The sequence below is a fragment of the Podarcis muralis genome, chromosome 6 (genome assembly GCF_964188315.1).
Source record: "Podarcis muralis chromosome 6, rPodMur119.hap1.1, whole genome shotgun sequence".
Taxonomy (NCBI): Eukaryota; Metazoa; Chordata; class Lepidosauria; order Squamata; family Lacertidae; genus Podarcis; species Podarcis muralis.
The window spans coordinates 64167812-64186510 of NC_135660.1; the positions used below are offsets into that span (position 1 = coordinate 64167812).

An 18699-nucleotide genomic window follows, 5' to 3' on the forward strand; every position below is an offset into this window, starting at 1 on the left:
AGGATGCCTAAAAGCGGCTTCTGTAGCTACTAATGAAGTTCGTTTCTTCTACCTTTTCTTGTGTGACGGATGCTGCACAAATGACTATGCCAATACATTTGTACTTGGGTTGGTTTTAAGAAGCACTACCCAAGTTAGATATTTTTGCTTTCGCAGCTCTTCTAGAGTTGGGCACCTTGAGGAGGAAGGGTGCAGCAACATAATTTCAGTGACAAATGAATAAAATAATAGTAATAATACCAGCATTAAAATAAATAGGAGTGAATGGCTATTAAACAAATTCTTTTCAAAAGGGATTACTTAAAAGCAATGAAAACAGTTTGGAAGGCAAGGACTGCCGTCTAGCCACTGGTTGGAAGTTTTTGTGCCAAAAAACCTTTCCCGCCTATAGAACAAATAATCTATTATTTGTAGCAGCTTGACATGCCACACGTTAGGCCGTGCCATGTGCAATTTATTACTTCCTGCCTTATTCTAACAAAGACTAGAAGCTGTGCAAATTAGACTAGTCCTCAAAAGTGACCTGTAGGCCTTGTTATTTAATGCCTTTGTTTAGATTTTTTAAAAAAGTTATTTACTTCCCTTTTATTTCTGTGGCTCAGGGGGAATAAGTCGTTTGAGATCAGATTTTCTTTAAATGTGATTTTTGTTTTTAAGTGTTGAAGTGCCATCTAGTGGATCCTGGTTAGATGTGTGGAGTTTTGACCAAGTTTGTGTACAGACATACATCATTTGAGCTACAAGTTGTTTGTAGAAGCAAACACGCTGCATTTTGCCCAGATAAACTATCTTCTTACCAAGCCTATTTTTCATTTCATTTCAGTTTTAATTTGTGTACTGCCTTTCTGTATTACTATACACAAGGTGGTTTATTTATAGCAACAAAATATACAACACACACCTTATGATGATCAGATCCAATAGAAGAAAGTCATACTAAAACATAACTTTAAAATGGAGCGACTTATATAAAATAAAGTAATATTCAATCGTCTTCAAATATCTTGAGCTCGGGGGGAAACCAGCTGTGTGTGTGTATAGCAGGGGATGGGAACAGCAAGCCCTCTAGGTCTCTCTGTGACCCATGGAACTCTCCGTCTGGCCACACAGAATTACTGGCCCCGTTTTCTCCCTCAAGTACTTTTGCCTGGTGTGAATCTGTCCTTGAACTCTAATAAAGCATCTTGCTTGCCTAAATGCAGGATACAGGAGGCAGGGGTGTAGAACATAGCCGGCTCAGCTATGCAAACGTAAATTTTGCTTTCACTGCTATGCCTACCAATGGCATGTGGTCCTCAGAATGCTGTCCAGAAGGAAACACATGCCAAGGTGAAAAAGGTTCCCCATCCCTGTTCTATAGCATAAGACATTGCTGGGTGCGCTGCCAACTGACTGCAATCCTTTGACATCATTAAACCACTTCTTGCCAAAGTCCTTTTTTTAAAAAAATTAGAATTTCATATTAAATTTGTTTAAGAAGAACAAATATATTAACTGAACACACACACCTACACAGCTTTTTGAACTAAGGCTGACAACCTGTTGGAAGCATGGTGAGGAGCAATGAAGAGGCCGGTTTTCTTGCTCGTTGGTTTTGTCAAATCTAACAAATTCACACTCAAACTGCAACATTGGGAGGACAAACATTGCCAGAAGGCGACCCGCACGGAGCTACCACACAGAATTAATGTGGGGCTCAGTCCTCAATACTTCCATATGTTGCTTGGACACTAGATGATAAAGAAGAGCACACATTTTGTGTTGGCTGAGGGAAGTGAAGAATTAATGTGGTGAGACTTTTTGAAGTGCTTAATTTCGCTCCCTGCCAGTTGCACAAATGTGCATTAGCACAGTCATTAAAGTAAATATATACTGTTCGGATTTAGCCCAAGAACACTTGTTAATTTGTTTTTCTTTTAAAAACAGAGATTATCTCAGTGCGAAACCAATGCATTTAGAACTGGGTACATCAAAACAGCCCTAACCAAGCTGAAGAGCTCTCTCTCTTAATGGAGTTTCACTTAAATTCCATTATTTCACAGAAAAGAAGGCAGTTTTTTAAAGTGTTTGCCTCTGCTGTCATTGAAACAAAATGATTGGGGGGGGGGGGCAAAGCCAACATATCTGGAGTGATAAATATGGAATACAGAGGCTGTCTTAATATACTTGTAGCAACTTAGTGGGGGCAGCCACTTCTCGGAGCTCATAAAGGTGATCCCACACACACAAGGTGAGCTCCGGTGGAAGTTTCTTACGAGTGCCACTACCAGAAGCAAATAATACTTGAAGTACAGCTCAGCTTCACAACCCTCCCACCCCCAAGTGGGCGCTGCTTGCAAGTTTTAAACAGCCTTCATAGCTTTAATAGAGGAGTGGAGACTCTTTTTCTTATGAAGGGGCTGTTGAGATTTGAAGGCTGCAGCGAATTGTGGGTGGAACATGAACTGCACCCGCATCAAAATATAGTTTTCTCTCTGAGCCACTCATTCCTCTTGCACATGTACAGAGCAATTCAGAGAGGAGTGGTCTGGAGAGGAGGAGTTGACTGCAGTGTTGGGAGACCAAATAATGCCAAAGACTGCCTGAAATTAAGATTCCCCTCTCCAGTCTATAAACTCAGGTTGCTGGCTCCCAGTATGTTTCCAAGCACAATTCAAAGTCTTGGTGCTGACCTTTAAAGCCCTAAATGGCCTCAGCCCAGTATACCTGAAGGAGCATCTCCACCCCCATCGTTCAGCCCGGACACTGAGATCCAGCTCTGAGGGGCTTCTGGTGGTTCCCTCCCTGCGAGAAGTGAGGTTACAGGCAGAGGGCCTTATCAGCAGTGGCACTCGCCCTGTGGAAAGCCATTCCATCAGATGCCAAGGAGATATGTAACTATACAACTTTTAGAAGACATCTGAATGCAGCCCTGGGTAGGGAAGATTTTAGAGTGGCTGGGGCAACCCTGTCAGATAGGCAGATATAAGTGATGATGATGATGATGATGATGATGATGAAGTTGATTAAAAAGAAATATGCAATGAAAGCAAAGATTCTGAAACTGTCAGCCCCATGCCAAATTTCTAATTTGACCTGGTACAAGTACAGACTCACAGAATGCCCTCAACACTGTGTTGAAGATGTTCTGGAAGCTCTGCAAACACCATCTTGGTAGTCGAGATCAGTGGCGTAGCGTGGGTTGTCAGCACCCGGGGCAAGGCAAGTAATTTGCGCCCCCTAACCCGTGGATTTGCCCTAACCCCAGATGTTGCGCCCGGTGCGGCCGGCCCCCCCTGCACCCCCCACACTACGCCACTGGTCGAGATAACCCTACAATTAATTGGTAGCTTTTACAAGAGTGAGCTCATATATGATTATAGTCACTTGCTTTGATATATGCTAATTGGCTCACTTTTATGTGGGCCCTGGGATGCTGGGCTCTGGGCCCAGAGACAGGAGATATCAGTAAGCCTTGGATAGTTGCCACTTATGCCCTCATGGGTCAGGTGGAGGTTCTGGCCAAACTGATGTATGCTGTCTTTGATATAAGCAATGGTTAACATATTAGCGCTTGGTGGAAAAGTCATCACAACCTCTCAGTGCTGTGGTGTCCATGCCATGTCTGTAAAGGCAGTGAGGCTCTGCAGGTTGTGCTGTAAGTTTTCACCCTTCTTTAACAGAGCATTAGAGCTGGCCATTCCGGCATTTTTGACAATCTACTTTGGTATCCCTGCATCAAACCACTCACACAGACCCTTGTTTGGGTCTGTGGATCAGAACAACTGCTGTGGATTATTGTCTCTGGAGAGAATAGATGGAAACAAAGACATACACAAACACACAAATCAAAACGATGTCGATTATTTTAATCCTCCCAGCTGCAACAAAGCCTATACAGGAATTTCAAAACACTAGTAGGATGCACAAAGTTGTACATATAACTAATAGTACAGATGCTATACTATTTCCAATCTACACCCACTTTCCACTTTAGAAGAGCTGTGCTCCAAAATTCAACTGCTGAGGATTATGTTATGTACATGATTCTCTGTTAAAAAAAAAAAAAAAAACCAACACAACAACACATAACCCACACTAAAATCAATGTGCTTTTTTTGTCCGGAGCCGTCGCTTGATGATTTCGTGATCACTTTCCTTTTGATCCATTACGATCTGAAAGGGAATTTAAGGAACTGCTGTTAACAGATCAAGTGAATAACTACTGGACCAAACTAAGTGAAACTTTTCTAAGAACTTTTTTGGAACGGTATAGAAGTGTGAGATCAGTGGCCAGGAATCTCTAGACTTCAGAGTGTTTTCCATGATTGAGGGCCCTGCGTGCCTGGACAGCTTACTCTCAGGGACAAATGGCTTTGCTGTCTCAGTAATTGCACCCCCACGCTCATGATAAAGCTTCTTGAACCCCTCCCAGAAGTTAGTTGACTAAGTCATGTAGAAATGAACATCTTACACTCTGTCCCATGTGGGCTGACAAGGAATCTGAACTCATGATGAACTACTCAGACCAGGCGTTGGCACACCTCAGGGTTCTACAAGCCAATCAGAGACAGGTACAAAATAGCAGCTCAGGAAAGAGGATGTGCACCAAGAAACAGGGTACCTATGAGCACATCCTAATCCCAGGAATCGTGTTCAGAATCAGAACTGGGCTCATAACCCTTTCACAACAAAATCCACTCCTGCCCCTTGCCCCAAAATCCACTTTGTTTCAATAGGCTAATTTAGAGAGGAAGACACCTCTCAGTTGTTGCCATTGTCGACCACATGGGAATCAGAAGCCCTCCTGGAAACCCTAGCTGAAAGAGGTTTGCCCTCGGGAGCAAGTCCTTACTACAATTCTATGTGTGTTTACTTTGGAGACCTTAGCAGATATGCGTAAAATCACGGCTTGGTGGAGGGAGAAGAGAGCCTCTGGCATAAAATGAAATGTGTTTGTTCCGCCATACTTCCAGTAGATTAAGCTAGCATATTTGTTTAATACAGCTTCCAATAGCAGGAAGCATAGGGAAAGAGGGTTAAACACAGCCTAAATCCCTTTCGTCTATCTGTGCTATATAATAGTGTCCAGTTGGCTGCCAGCTCATTTCCAGGGCTGATTCAAGATATGCTCACATTAGTTGGCCCTAAATGACTTGGACCCAACTAGCTGAAAGACTTCCTCCTTACAGCACGTCACAGGTGTTAAGATGAACGAAGGCAGCCCTGTTGGCTGTTCTACGCTCTCAGGTGCTTGGAGGTGCCCTATTCTCTGTGGCAGCCCCTAAGCTGTGGAGCTCATGCATCTGGTACCTTCAACAGTAGTTTTCACTGTATGCTGAGGACGCAAACTTTACCCTGGCCTTTTGCACAAGATGTAACTGTCTAGGACCCACTCTACCCTTGTGATTGCAATTTGTTTTAAACAATTTTTTAATGTTGTCGTTTAAATTGTTATGATACACCCCCACTCCAGGATCTTGGACTGAAGGAGAGGTAATAAATTAATTTATCAGATGAGTTGTCCCCCAAGGGCAGCTTCCTTTAAAAAACTTTTTTCACGATACCACTTACCACTTGTCCAGAGAACTCCATAGGGGAAGAAATATCCATTGTGTACAGCTTGCGCCTCGCTCGCTTTGGCTTGCTATCATTTTCTTTAATGGACTCCTGCTCTGTAGATCTGGGAGATTTCATCGTTGCCATCAGCTTCTTGGCTGGAAGAGGCATTTCGCAACATTTTACCCTTCTGTTATGTGCAAAACTGCACAGGTGCATCCCTTCCCCACAGGATTGCATCCACAGCAGCAGACCAAATATCAAATGAACAGCAAATAAAGGTAGCAATTTTTTAAAAAATGCAATAGGAACCATTGGAAATAAGTATAATGCAAATAAGTAAATATAAGGCAAGCAAACCTTATTGCTTGTGCTGTTCTTTTACCTAAGCCATCACACTGAAACCTTCATCAAAAAGATACTCTCCTGATGTCCGGTTTCACAAGCTAGGACCAAGACAACTGGAATGCATGTAGCAAAAATGGGCACAGTGTATAGTCTGCCTTTCCTCCAAGGAGCTCAAGGTAGGATATGTGGTTCTTCCCCCCTCTCCCCTTTTAACCTGACAACAGCCATGAGGAAGGTCAGGTTGAGAGAAAGCAATTGTCATGAGTCAAGTGTCGGTCAGCAATAAAAATCACTGCCATCAGTGAAGTTAACTCTTTATTCAAAGAAACCAAAACAGTGCAGGCTTAGTAGGTCTTCCCAGTAGGTCTTGCCCCAATGAGACAGTTGCGAGGACTGAAAGTCCTCACCTTCCCACCACTGAGTGCCGCCCCCCCCCCCAGTTCATTCCTCAGCACCCTAAGGCTTTGTCAACTTGCCTCTCGTTCATTTCTCTGCATGTTCTGAGAGACCAGAGGAGAGGGGAGCTGGTGTCAGCAGGAGTGGGGGCTTCCCTAGATTCTTCAGCAGCCTGCCTTATCTCTGTCTTCTGGCCCCCCTCATCTCCTGCCTCTGAGTCTGGACTGCTCTCTGCCACAGCCTCTTCCTCCTCACTAAACTCTCTTGCCTCTTCAGTCCCCTCTCTCTTCTCCCTCTGACTGCTCATCATCGTCCCACCACCACGCCCCTGGCTCCGAGCCTTCTTCCCCTTGGAGTTCCCCAGCTGGTGCCTCCCAGCACTCCTCTGCATCCATGACACCACTGCTCTAAGGTCACCTGCAAGCTTCATCGCTGATTGGAGATTCACACCCAGGTCTCCCCAGTCCTAGTCTCACACCCAAACCAATGTTTGACAATGCTGCAGCAAAGGGGATGAAGCCACCTCCAAGTCCTTGCTCTGCAAGAGGATCAGACTACAAGAGTGTCATTACAGCTCTAAGTGTGCCTCCCAGAAAATACTGCAAACAGGGGAAATGGAAGACAGATCCTCCAGACATGAAAACTCAGTTCTTCCCCCATGTGATTCAACATAAGCTGTCTCCTTTAGAGTAGGAGTTACAGAAAACCTTTAGGAGATGAAATAAATTAATCTCTGGTTTGCTGTTTACCTTTGGACTGTAGGTTTGTAGAACTCTGAAAGAAATTGCCAACTTTCTGTAGTGCCCCACCGACATTCCCAGGTGACCTTATAGCCGATGCAAGTTGTTTGCTTCTTAAGGGATAATCCTTTCTAGGAGAACCGTCAGGAGCAGTCTGGAGGGACACAAAACATCACGACACTTAGGATGGTAGGCTTGAGATCTAGTGCAGTCTGAAAGACTTTTGCCATCATATAACCAACTGTCTGTGGGCAAGCAAGCAGCTGATCTTCTGGAGGGAGGGGCAGGATCCTGCTACAGTGTAATACAACTAATAAAGCTGAGGCCTTTATTATAAAAGTTATTTGCACAGGATTTTAAGGTAGAGCTTAACTACCCTCCAGAGGCCAGTGGGGGGATTACACTAATGGTTTCTGGAGTGCTGGTATGCCCCAATGGGATTTCCAAAACACTTTACAAGTGTTCTGAGTACAGTCGTACCTCGGCTCCCATATGTTCCAGCTCCCGAATGATCAAAAACCAGGAGTGTTCCAGTTTTTTAATGTTCTTTCGGAAGTCAAACATCCAACAGGGCTTCCATGGCTTCCGATTGGCTGCAGGAGCTTCCAAAGCTGCGCTTTGGTTTTCGAACATTTCGGAAGTCGACCAGACTTCCAGACTGGATTCTGTTCAACTTCCAAGGTATGACTGTGCAGGTGATGACCATTTTGCACACGTCCAATTGACGTGGGTCCTTTTGTTTTTTTTTTTTTTTAAATATTTTTTATTGCTTTGTTTTCCAGGGTCAAAGTACAACATTGATACATCGACAATAACACAACAAAAGCTTTTTTTTTTTTTCCAAAGTAAAGAAACAAAAAAGAAAAAGATTCACTTTTTCAGATCCTTTTTCAACATCATCTGGACTTCCCCACATCCTCCATCCCTGCTTTCTTTACAATAAAAATCAACAGCAAATTAAAACCTTGTTTCATGTGTATTTGTATTTTCGTCTAATTATTTACTCTAAAAGTTAAACTTTTCTCAAACATAACTTAGTTTCAATCATTTCCGAATCTCAATACTGAAGCATGTTTTTCTCAAAACTTAGCAAATTCTCAACATTCATATAACTTAAAATGTTTTTGTAAATAGTCCTTAAATTTTTTCCAGTCCTCTTCCACTGCTTCTTCTCCCTGGTCTCGGATTCTGCCGGTCATTTCAGCCAATTCCATGTAGTCCATCAGTTGCGTATGCCATTCTTCCAGTGTGGGTAACTCCTGTGCCTTCCAGTATTTAGCTATAAGGATTCTTGCTGCTGTAGTTGCATATAAAAAGAAAGTTCTATCTTTCTTTAGCACTCTCTGGCCCACAATGCCCAGGAGGAAGGCTTCTGGTTTCTTATGAAAGGTATACCTAAATACCTTTTTCAACTCGTTATAAATCATTTCCCAAAAGGCCTTCACCCTCGGGCTTGACGTGGGTCCTTTTGGACCTGAAAGAGGGTGGAATGGGCTTACTTCACCAATGCGTGCAGGGGCCAGAAACGGAACCTCCACGCAAAGTGGGCATGACCTGTAACAGCCCAAAGCATTGGGCAGCATCTGCTAGACAAAATGGTGATTTCATATTAAAGTGGACAACTGCATCATTAAAGTCATTGGATACAATCCTTCCCACACATACGTACATGTACGCAAACACACACCTTTTTCTTTTCTCTGGATAATGAACCGGACCAGGTACTAGCTGGGGATGGAGCATTCTTCTCATTTTCACTCTTCAGGAAGTCCTTAAAAACAAAGCAGCATGCTCAGCACCCAAGGAGTATTTCTAAGAAGGGCCGTTTAAGTTAAAAGAAAACTATTGTTTCTCAAAGGAAAAAGAAAACTATTGTTAGAAATCTACCTAAAAGCAATGCTCAGAAATTCATGAACTTGTTATACAACATTACTTAAACAAGAAGCATGCTCTGAAATGAAATGGAAAGACTGAACCGCTGTTTTAATCCAGTTACACCTAATTTCTTCTCTGTGTTAATTATGCAAAGAAATATAATGAAGCGAAGTGAAAGGCCAACTTTTTAATAGCTACAGAAGTCAGTATGGCAGCATCTAGCATTGACAACCAGCATATAGGCCAATAAGATGGGAATGTTTGCTTATGTTGTAATGAATAGCTAGCATGATTCAGGTTGGTGGAATAGTCGGGACCTTTTTGCAGGTTTCTGTCAAGATGTTGGCACCCTGTAGGTTCAGGCTAAACCAAGGGTGAGGTAGCAAACACTATTTGATAAACCACTAAAGCCCACTAAAGAATATATAGCGGGGGCTTGCGTGTCTAAATGGGAAGATGATCGAGTTCAGGACTCCATCGCCACCACTCAATTAAATAAAAACAGCTTTTGAATTTAAAAACAGTTTTTGAATTTTAAAGTGCTGTCACCAATAAAGGCCAGCTTTATAATCCCAGTTCCTGAGCAAGTTTCTCATAACTTGCAAAATAAAACAAACACACACCAAAACCATTTGATGCAGGAAATCCAACCCATTTTAGTAGAATTTACTTTCAGGTACAGATGCTTAAGACTGTAGCCCAAGTGCCTCATAGAATTAATTGACACAAGTTACTGGCAGGCTGATTTCAGTTGTTGTACATCTCCTGAGTGACAAACAAGTATACTAGCATAGCAGATTATCCGCAATAGGTAATAGGTGGTTGATGAGAGGTGGGCTCTGGAAGCTGAATTTAGCTATGGTTTAGTTTCATTGAGGTGTTATGACGCTACACATGAAATATGAAGAACTAATACTGCTGTCATCTACACATACATCTAGAGCATAGAGCTCAAAGAGATCCAGTACCTGACTGAGACCATCAGAAGTGCATTTATTCCTAACTCTGCTTTTCCAGCATCTTGAGAGTGTATTTGTCTTGAAGAAAAATAGTTGAGGAGACCAATTATTTTCCCAGTGAACTCACCTCCTCCAAGTATTCATGAATTCATGTGGTCCCTTCTGCAGCACTCGAAGTTTTAACACAGATGTTAAAAGTATCCACAAGTATCTGCCACAGATAGTGATCCAAAAAGACCACACACTGCTCTCCTTAGCAGAAAGCTACCATTAGTGTGAAAATTAGTTATGATAAGAGTGGGACTCTTATGTGGAAGGGAAGGCCAGATATTTTATGGGCACAACCTGACGCACACTTCTACCACTGTCAATGATATACTGATTGGAAGGCTGCCAATAATCAGAGTACAGGCTGCATTCAGCTAGAAAGCCAATCTAAAAGTAAAATTCAAATTCCCTGGGCTGTGACCTTCTCCGCCTGGGAAATACAGAGATGTCCTCTATGCATTGGCTTGTGCTGCCTTTGCTTAGATGACAGCAACTGACTAAAAGACGGAATTTATGTTTCCGGCTGTGAACAGTCCAGAGGGGCAACTAAAATATGATATAATTAAAACACAACAAAGCTTCTTGCGGCACCTTAAAGAATAACAGATGTATTCTGACATAAAGGTTTCATGCCCACTTCATCAAATGGGTTTGTGAGTTTTTAAGATGTGTTTAGGACTGAAACTTTTGGGAATTTTTCTAATCAATATTTTAAGTACTACAGTCGTACCTCGACCTTGGGAGTTGAACGTTCCGGTTTCCAAACGATCGAAAACCAGAAGTGAGTATTCCGGTTTTCAATCGGTTTTTTTGGAAGCCGAATGCCCAGCGCAGCTTCCGCTACTGTTTCCGGTGTGCCTGTGCAATCGGAAGCCAATCGGAAGCCGCGCCTTGGTTTCTGAATGTTTCAGAAGTTGAACAGATTCTGTTTGACTTCCAAGGTACAACTGTATTTACTGTGTATGTGCACACACCCTGAACAACATTAAACAATCTCATGACTAAATACCTCATCCATGGCACTGCTCTTCCTTTTCCTTGCCTTGGGGACTTTTATGGTCACTGTGGCAGAACTCCCCTGGTGCTTCACTTCCATCTTATTGGGCTGCAGAGGTGTGAACTGAATCTCCATTTCAGGTTTTGGAAATCGACTGGCTTGGCTGCTCTCTGAAGATACTTCACAAGAATCCAGGATGGTGTCTGACTGGTCCTACGGTTGGAGTAAAGCAGCGTAAAATGGAAAGAAGAGAGGATGAAAACCACATGAGTAACATTCAGACTGACAGGTGCCAGGGCAAGTTCCACATGAGCCCCGAGGGAAAAGGAGAAATTGGAGGATGGAGGCCTACCAGAATATGAATGAAAAAGAAAATAAAGATGCAGAACCAGTTATCTTACAAAACAGTGCCTGTCTTATGAAATTCGCTCCTTCTGTAGAGCTTGTTTGCTGCTGAAAAGCCACAAATGTCCATTTATATAACTATTTATATTTTGCTCCTCATAAGACATCAGGGTAGTGTACAAGAAATACACTGCACAATAAAATATCCAGACCATGAAAAACAGAAAAATGCCTGGCTAATCAAAATGTTTTGAACAGTGGACTTGTTAACTTATGATGATGATAATGATGATGTCTTCAAGAGGTGCCTGAAAGTGAGGCCTGCTGAATCTCTGCTGGTATGGAACCAACAACACAACGTGCCCGGTTTCTAGTTGAGACAGTCAGAATCCAGGAATAGAAACAATGAAGGTGAATATCCCTATATGTAACAATAATCATCATCAATATAAAATTCAAAAAAATATACATTTTATTCACAAACACCCCTATTAACAAGTACTGAAATTTACTAATTTTAAGTATGAGTAGTAATTGCAGGAAAAATGGCACCTGACCTAACAGTAAGAGACGTTGGCTGTATTCCTCACTTATCTGGGAGTAAGTCCCACTGAGAACAGTGATAACATACAGGATTCCATTGTAAGATGCTAAAAACATTAAATTACCAGTTTATAGTCACAGAGGTTGTTCATCTTGTTTTCTGCTTCTTTTTTTGGAATGGGTGACATAGTTGTAGATTTCTCAGAACTAACTCGTCTTACATTACTTGTAACGTCGTCTCTAGATTCTTTAGCTGTAATTTTGCAATCCTTTTAAAAGACAAAAAGAAAAGAAAAGCACTGTGGGTTATCAAGAAATGAATGGTCAAGCACAGGTTAAAGTGCACTACATTAGATTCCACTCTTTTATATAAAAACAAGCTAATCCAACTCAAACATACGTTCAATGTGGATGTTTCAGTGCACGATTCTGTTTGTTTAAAAAAGGAGTCCAAAATATTTCTGAAAATACATGTGCAAATCATATTTGTCACACTGAATCTGTCAAAAGAAATCCCTGATGATTAAAAAGCCAGCTTGTATTGCACATAGTACAAAAAAGATGCTCATCGTGATTCAGTAGCTACAAAAACACAAGCTAGATTCTTGAAGAATCTGGAACTGCAAGAAATGCTGTAGTTCCTGTTCCAACGCAGATCAGCAAGGGTGCTTAACAAAGTTTCGCCGTGTAATAATAATAATATAATAATAATATCTTTATTGTCATTGCCCCCTCTCGGGGACAACGAAATTAGCCTGCCAGATGTGATCTGTGAGGCCACCGATGGCAAAAACTGTTGTTCTTCCCCAGCAACTTCTAATTCAGAAGTTTGCACCCCACATGCTCGGTGTTGTTTTTTTTGGTGGTCAACATTAAGTGATCACTTTGTGTGCGAATGGTCCATCACAGACCGAATGCCACACCAACAGAACTTTCAGATCATCCTAGATATGTGTTTCATGGAGTCAGTTTACTCATTCAGCTAACAGTCATTGAACACCCAGTAGGCCAGGCAGTGGACTTGCAAATATCAAACAAGTTCCAGTGGGGGAAATGTCATTAAGACCCTTAAGCATGCTTCCACTACATTTCACAAAAAGCAGAATACATGTGCGAGAGACACATCAATACAAAAAGGCAGATGCGAAAAAAGGAGAGGGCATTGCACAGACCTTGCCAGAAGTTTTCAGTACAGTTTCCTTCAGTTCTTTTATTTCTTGGTCTTTTTGTGCATTACTTGAAAGCAGAGAGCTAAGCTGAACTTCCAGAGCTGCCACCAGCTGATCTCTCTCTGCCCGCCATTTTTGGAGATCATTATCTTTCTCGGTCACAAGTTTTTCCTATAGGCAAGGAATTGAAAATCACAGTAAAAACCCTTTAGGGAGAAATTGTCCCAGCTGCATGACTTTTTGTGGACATGTTTCAGGGTTGTTGTTGTTTTTTAATACAGGGAAGCTTTTGTATTTTTATAAGTTGTACTAATTGTAAACTAGTTTGTGTTGTTTGGCCGAGAAGTAGCAGATTGGGGTGGAGAACCTCTGGCTCATGGGCCAAATTATGCCTGCCAGGCCTTCCCATTTGGACTCCCAGGTCGTTTTCCCCAAACCACTCCTACCTGCTGCACACATGACATCACATAGAGATGTGGCTGGATTGGCTACCCACACAGGTGATCTCTGCAGAAAGCTGGATTTAACTCCCTGTGCATCAGTTGATGCACAGAAAATTCTATCTCCACCTTCACAGGCCAACTTTGATAGGTGGGCAGGAACACCCACTTATCAATCACTTGACATCATTATGACCTGTAAAAGCTGACCTGCAGGGTGGGGAAGATACCGATCTGATCCAAAAAGGTTTCCCACCACTTTGGTAAATTCATTCCCATTTATCTACAACATTTGGGATTGCATTTTTGGGCTCCTTCAATTCTTTGAAGGTATAGGATTTTGTTCCCCAAAGGAGAACATTATTGGCACAGTGCAGACTTCCAGCTGATACCTTCCCAACAGCCCCCAGGCAGCATGTCTGAAGGTCAGGGATAAGGAGCTGCATTGCAGAATATCTGGAGAGCATCAGGTTGGGGAAGACTAGCCTAGAACAAGGCGCTATCTGCAGATCATGGCAAGGGGACTGAATGGAAGGATGAATTCTAAGAGACTCCAGTCCGATTGAAGGTCTAAAGTTCAAATTCAAAGTATTGACCAGTAGCCAGGGAAATTCTCTTGACACAAGTATGCAGCCTGAGTGATCAGCACTGGCTAATGGCTGTGATGGCTCGGTTTGAACAAATTGAAAGTTTCAAGGGCGGCCTAAAATAAAATGCAATTATACTATTCCAGTACGGACAGAGGGTTGGAGTGGGACCAGAAGTGAAAGGGTAATTTGGGGCCAGTGACCATCTCTCTGCTTAATTTGCCTTGCAGGATTGTCACAAGGATAAAATGCAGCATCTCTGTCACCCCCCTGAGTTGCTTGAAGAAAAGGCAGGATATGAAAATGATCAATAAAAGTGATTTAATTAAAAATGTGCACTCTGGGGAGAAGGTAGTGGGGTATAGTATTTTACGTTATGAGCTATGAGTAGGAACAGTACAAAATAGCTCAGCTGGTGGAACATGAGGGTCTTAATATCAGGATTGTTGGTAAAAGATTCCTGCATTGCAGAGGGTTGGACTAGATGATCCTCATGGTACCTTCCAACTCTACAATTCTATGGAAGAGGTTGCTGATCTTTTGAAGGGTTAAGACTGCAATCCTACACCCAGTTACCTGAAAGTAAATCCCACTGAACACAGCAGAACTTACTTCTTAGCACACCCCTCCTGTATACACCTGCTGCATTAGGAGCGCATGGTTACTCACTGCTTCTTCCATCTGCTTCACATGATGTTCTCTGTCTACAACAAATCTTCTCATCTCTCTGTTACGGTGAGTCTCTGCTTCTTTTGCCTGAGTAATGAGAGCCATTTTTTCTCCCAGCCACTTTTTGCGATCCGTTTTCTGTTGTTCTTCATATTCCTGTCAAAATGTTAAAATTTTAGCTGTCACACGGTTTGGAAAGAACATGTTATTCTTTTCTACAGAAAAAAGTGTCAATCTACCAACACGAAGCACCCTTGCTGAGTTATTTGTACAGTACAGTGGTACCTCGCAAGACGAATGCCTCGCAAGACGGAAAACTCGCAAGACGAAAGGTTTTTTGGTTTTTTGAGTTGCTTCGCAATACGATTTTCCCTATGGGCTTGCTTCGCAAGACGGAAACGTCTTGCAAGTTTGTTTCCTTTTTCTTAAAACCGTTAATACAGTTGCGACTTGACTTCGAGGAGCAACTCATAGCACGCGGTGTGGTAGCCTTTTTTTAGGTTTTTGAAGACTTTGGTGATTTTTGAAGCTTTTCCAAAACTTTTCCGACACCGTGCTTCACAAGACGAAAAAATCGCAAGACGAAAAAACTCGCGGAACGAATTAATTTCGTCTTGAGAGGCACCACAGTAGTTCCCAAGCTATGCTGCATTCAGAGGCAGTGCCAAACCATGGTTTAGCATTATGTGAATACCACATTGGCAAGCCTTCTGTTTGCATGCTCTTCTTTTGCCCACTCTCTCTGGCATGCAAAGGGGAGAAAGTTGAAGCTTCCATTTCATCAGAGTCTGGGAAATTGTACATAGCCACATGAACAACTCTCGGGAAAGGCAGATTCCACCCAAATAATGTTGTCATGGTAGCTATGGGCGGTACCCAACTAAGCAGTTCCCCTGGTGCAAGAACTTTAAGCTGTGCAATGAAACTCAATGAAATGCATAAGTAGGGGGCCACAGCATGAGGCTAGGGGCCCACAAAGGGAAGTGAGAAGCGAAGAAAAAAATAGGTTTCTATGCACATCAGTGCAGCTGGCGTATCTTTAACAAAGAATACACCCCTCATAAATTATCTGTGATCCTGGTACAAGTTCCTATCAAATATATGACCTGGGATGAATAATAACCTGACCTTTAATAATTGTATAAAATATCAGTGTTTCTTTGATTTGCCTTGTTCTTTATGCCCCTTATTCCAATTATTTATCCTTAATAAGTTTGTGTGTGTGTTGTAATGGGACACCAAGCATTGTTACCAAGTATGAAATGAAGAACTGAGTAAGCTTTAGGATTATCAGCAGTATGAATGCAACAATCCTTTTTCCACTTGCCTACTCCTCCCCAGAAGGCTCTAGGTTCAGGCAAGGAAATTACAGCAGCTGAAGAAATAAAGAGGCCACTGGAGGCCTAAGAAGAGCCCACTTGTAGCTCTAAGCTACTGGAGCCAGCAGGAACTTGCTCCTGCCAGTATTAGCAGGCCATGCAAATGCACATTTCTAGATACTTTTGGTTCAGTCAAAGGTGCAAGTTGCCCAGGCATTTGGGTAGTTTACATAGGTAAAACTACTCCTTCATGATGGGGAAAACAACCAGTTTCACTAAGGTGAACTTGAGTCAGACAGACTCACACCAAGTGGAAAATCATTAAACCACCTGGATAATGATGTTCCAGACACACGGGTCTTAGAAGCTCAGGCTTACCTGCCCCTTCTACCCTCAGGAAATTCTGCCAAGATTACCCAGTAGCAGTTTATTAATATTCTTCTGACAACAGGCAGGACAGATGACAATGAGGTCTTCCAAGTGGTTTGCAACAAAGTCATGTAGAACCTTTAAACCATGACAGCAACCCAAACATTACCTTCAGCTTCTCTTGCAGCTTTTTTAGTTCTTCACGGAGCAACTCTGTGCTTTTTTCACATTCTGTGTTAACCTTCTGTTGTGCTGGACTCCTCATTTGCTCCTCTAGGTCACGGTACCTTTTCCTCCATGCTTCCAGATCTACAGGGGTAGATGCATTTATAACAATGCAAGAGGCTGCATAAACTGCATTGTCGGAGGGGTTTTTTTGGACTTTCTCCTTCATTTCTCACCCCGATCCCAATTTGTTTAACATCTTGCCCAGTGAAGAGTTCTGGAGAACTTGAACTTGCTTCTGTGGCATTTTGGCTGGACCGAATAAGAGTATTTCCCAACTGTGGATTCTGGCATTTCTCTTTAATTAAAAGTTGCTCATATGTCCTTGGATTTCAGCTATTTCAACTTGAAATGTACTGTCAGAGACTGTACTTTTTGCACTGCATGATATTCAACTACTCCACTTCCTTCTCTTCCCTACCACCACCCAGTTCCAATTTAACATTTAATATTATTTATTTAGAAGGTCTGTATCCTCCAAAATTGCCTATCACAAGCCAGGTTGCATCATATCGTCCCTAGCCCTGCTCTAGTTCATGAACATTAATTATGCCATAGCAAAACTTCTTAGGCTTCAAGCTGCTATAAGGGACTAACAAGGCTATGCCTCTCAAATTCAACAGAAGCTTTGACAAAATTTTAACTATAAAGAATATATATTTTAAGAGGTACACATACGTACCAAAGGGATGGGGGAAGGTTGGGCTCAAAAAAGGGGGTAAAGGAGCTTGTCCTGTCCTCATAACTTACCTGCCATGAGTTTATTATTCTCTTCAAACCTGGCTTCAAGTTGTTGATCCTGTTCTGACTGAGTCTGTTCTTGCTCCTCCAAAGTCATTTTCATATCTTCAATGATTTTCTCTTTGGAACATAGATCTATAAAAAGATTAACAAATACTGACATACAGTGGTACCTTGGTTCTCAAACACCTTGGTACTCAAACAACTTGGAACCCAAACACTGCAAACTTTTGCAAACGTTTTTCAGAAGCCGAACATGATCCGTTTTGAGTGTTACGCTTCTGATTTGAGTATTATGCTGAGGTCTGTCTGTTTTTGCTATTATTTTGCATCATTGTGGCTCGTTTTGTTTTATTTTTGTGACCATGTGGAACCCAATTCAGCTACTGATTGATTGTGTGACTGCAGTACATTGTTTACTGCTTTCATTTCTCGTTAGATAGTAAAATTCAAGTTAAATTGCTGTCTTAGGGGTTGTTTTTAAAAGTCTGGAACGGATTAATCCATTTTGCATTACTTTCTATGGGAAAGCACGCCTTGGTTTTGGAATGCTTTGGTTTTGGAACTGACTTCTGGGGCAGATTGAGTTTGAGAACCAAGGTACCACTGTACTTGTTTAGAGCTGCAGCCAAACTCAATATTTAAAAATAGCAAGGTTTGACTACTAAAATAATAGTCCAGAACAAAAATATTCAACACCGTGAACACAATAAGCAACTTGCATAAACCAAAATTAGGGCACACTTCTCTGTAAAATATACAAACTCTGTTCATTACATACCCTTGCATGCTTTCTGATACTGCTGCAAAGCTTCTTCAAGTTTCTTATTCAGCTCTTCCTAATTTGGACACGGGGGGGGGGGGGGACGCATATGTGCAAAAATGAAAACTACATCAATATCAATAGCTGTCCATAAATTTAAAGCCTTGTTACACAATAACAATCTAAAAAATAAACTCTACTGAACAGTTTTCCTTTGAACCAACTTAATGCTGATGAAGGGCAAGATCCAGCCTAACTTTTCAGTAGCAAAACAAAAAAAAAATTTTCCTTCCAGTAGCACCTTAAAGACCAACTAAGTTAGTTCTTGGTATGAGCTTTCGTGTGCATGCACACTTCTTCAGATACCAAACAGTATCAGTAACTCTAAAACTGAGCTCAACTGTGAAACTCTGGCTTCACCTATGGCAAAGTCAGCAGACCTGGAAGGTAGATTGATGCATTGGTCTTCAACTGATGGGTTGGGAAATACAACTAGATCATCCCCGATCCAAGATAGGTCGAAACAGCAGTACCACCAGCAAACAAATATATGGGGAGAAATTAAACAGGTCTATCAATGCAGGTTTGGGTTAAAAAGATGGGTCCCAGGTCTGAAGGCTACTGGATT

General features: G+C 42.0%; 1 protein-coding gene across 4 annotated transcripts in view; it reads right to left on the minus strand.

Annotated features, from left to right (window-relative positions):
- Positions 1–3827: 3827 nt before the first annotated feature.
- The window catches only part of KIF20B (kinesin family member 20B), a 38963-nt gene continuing 24091 nt past the window's right edge, over positions 3828–18699 (minus strand). For 3 of the 4 annotated variants that reach the window (XM_028729730.2, XM_028729728.2, XM_028729732.2), the window contains 12 exons: positions 18090–18147; positions 17318–17443; positions 16512–16651; positions 14655–14810; positions 12962–13129; positions 11915–12058; positions 10914–11114; positions 9866–9934; positions 8710–8793; positions 7032–7176; positions 5554–5696; positions 3828–4155 (listed from right to left, as the gene is read on the minus strand). In XM_028729730.2, coding sequence (XP_028585563.2) covers positions 4084–4155; positions 5554–5696; positions 7032–7176; positions 8710–8793; positions 9866–9934; positions 10914–11114; positions 11915–12058; positions 12962–13129; positions 14655–14810; positions 16512–16651; positions 17318–17443; positions 18090–18147 — 1506 coding nt within the window. In that variant the 3' untranslated portion in view covers positions 3828–4083. The remainder of the gene's footprint in view (positions 4156–5553; positions 5697–7031; positions 7177–8709; positions 8794–9865; positions 9935–10913; positions 11115–11914; positions 12059–12961; positions 13130–14654; positions 14811–16511; positions 16652–17317; positions 17444–18089; positions 18148–18699) is intronic. The other variant, XM_028729731.2, reaches the window with a different exon arrangement.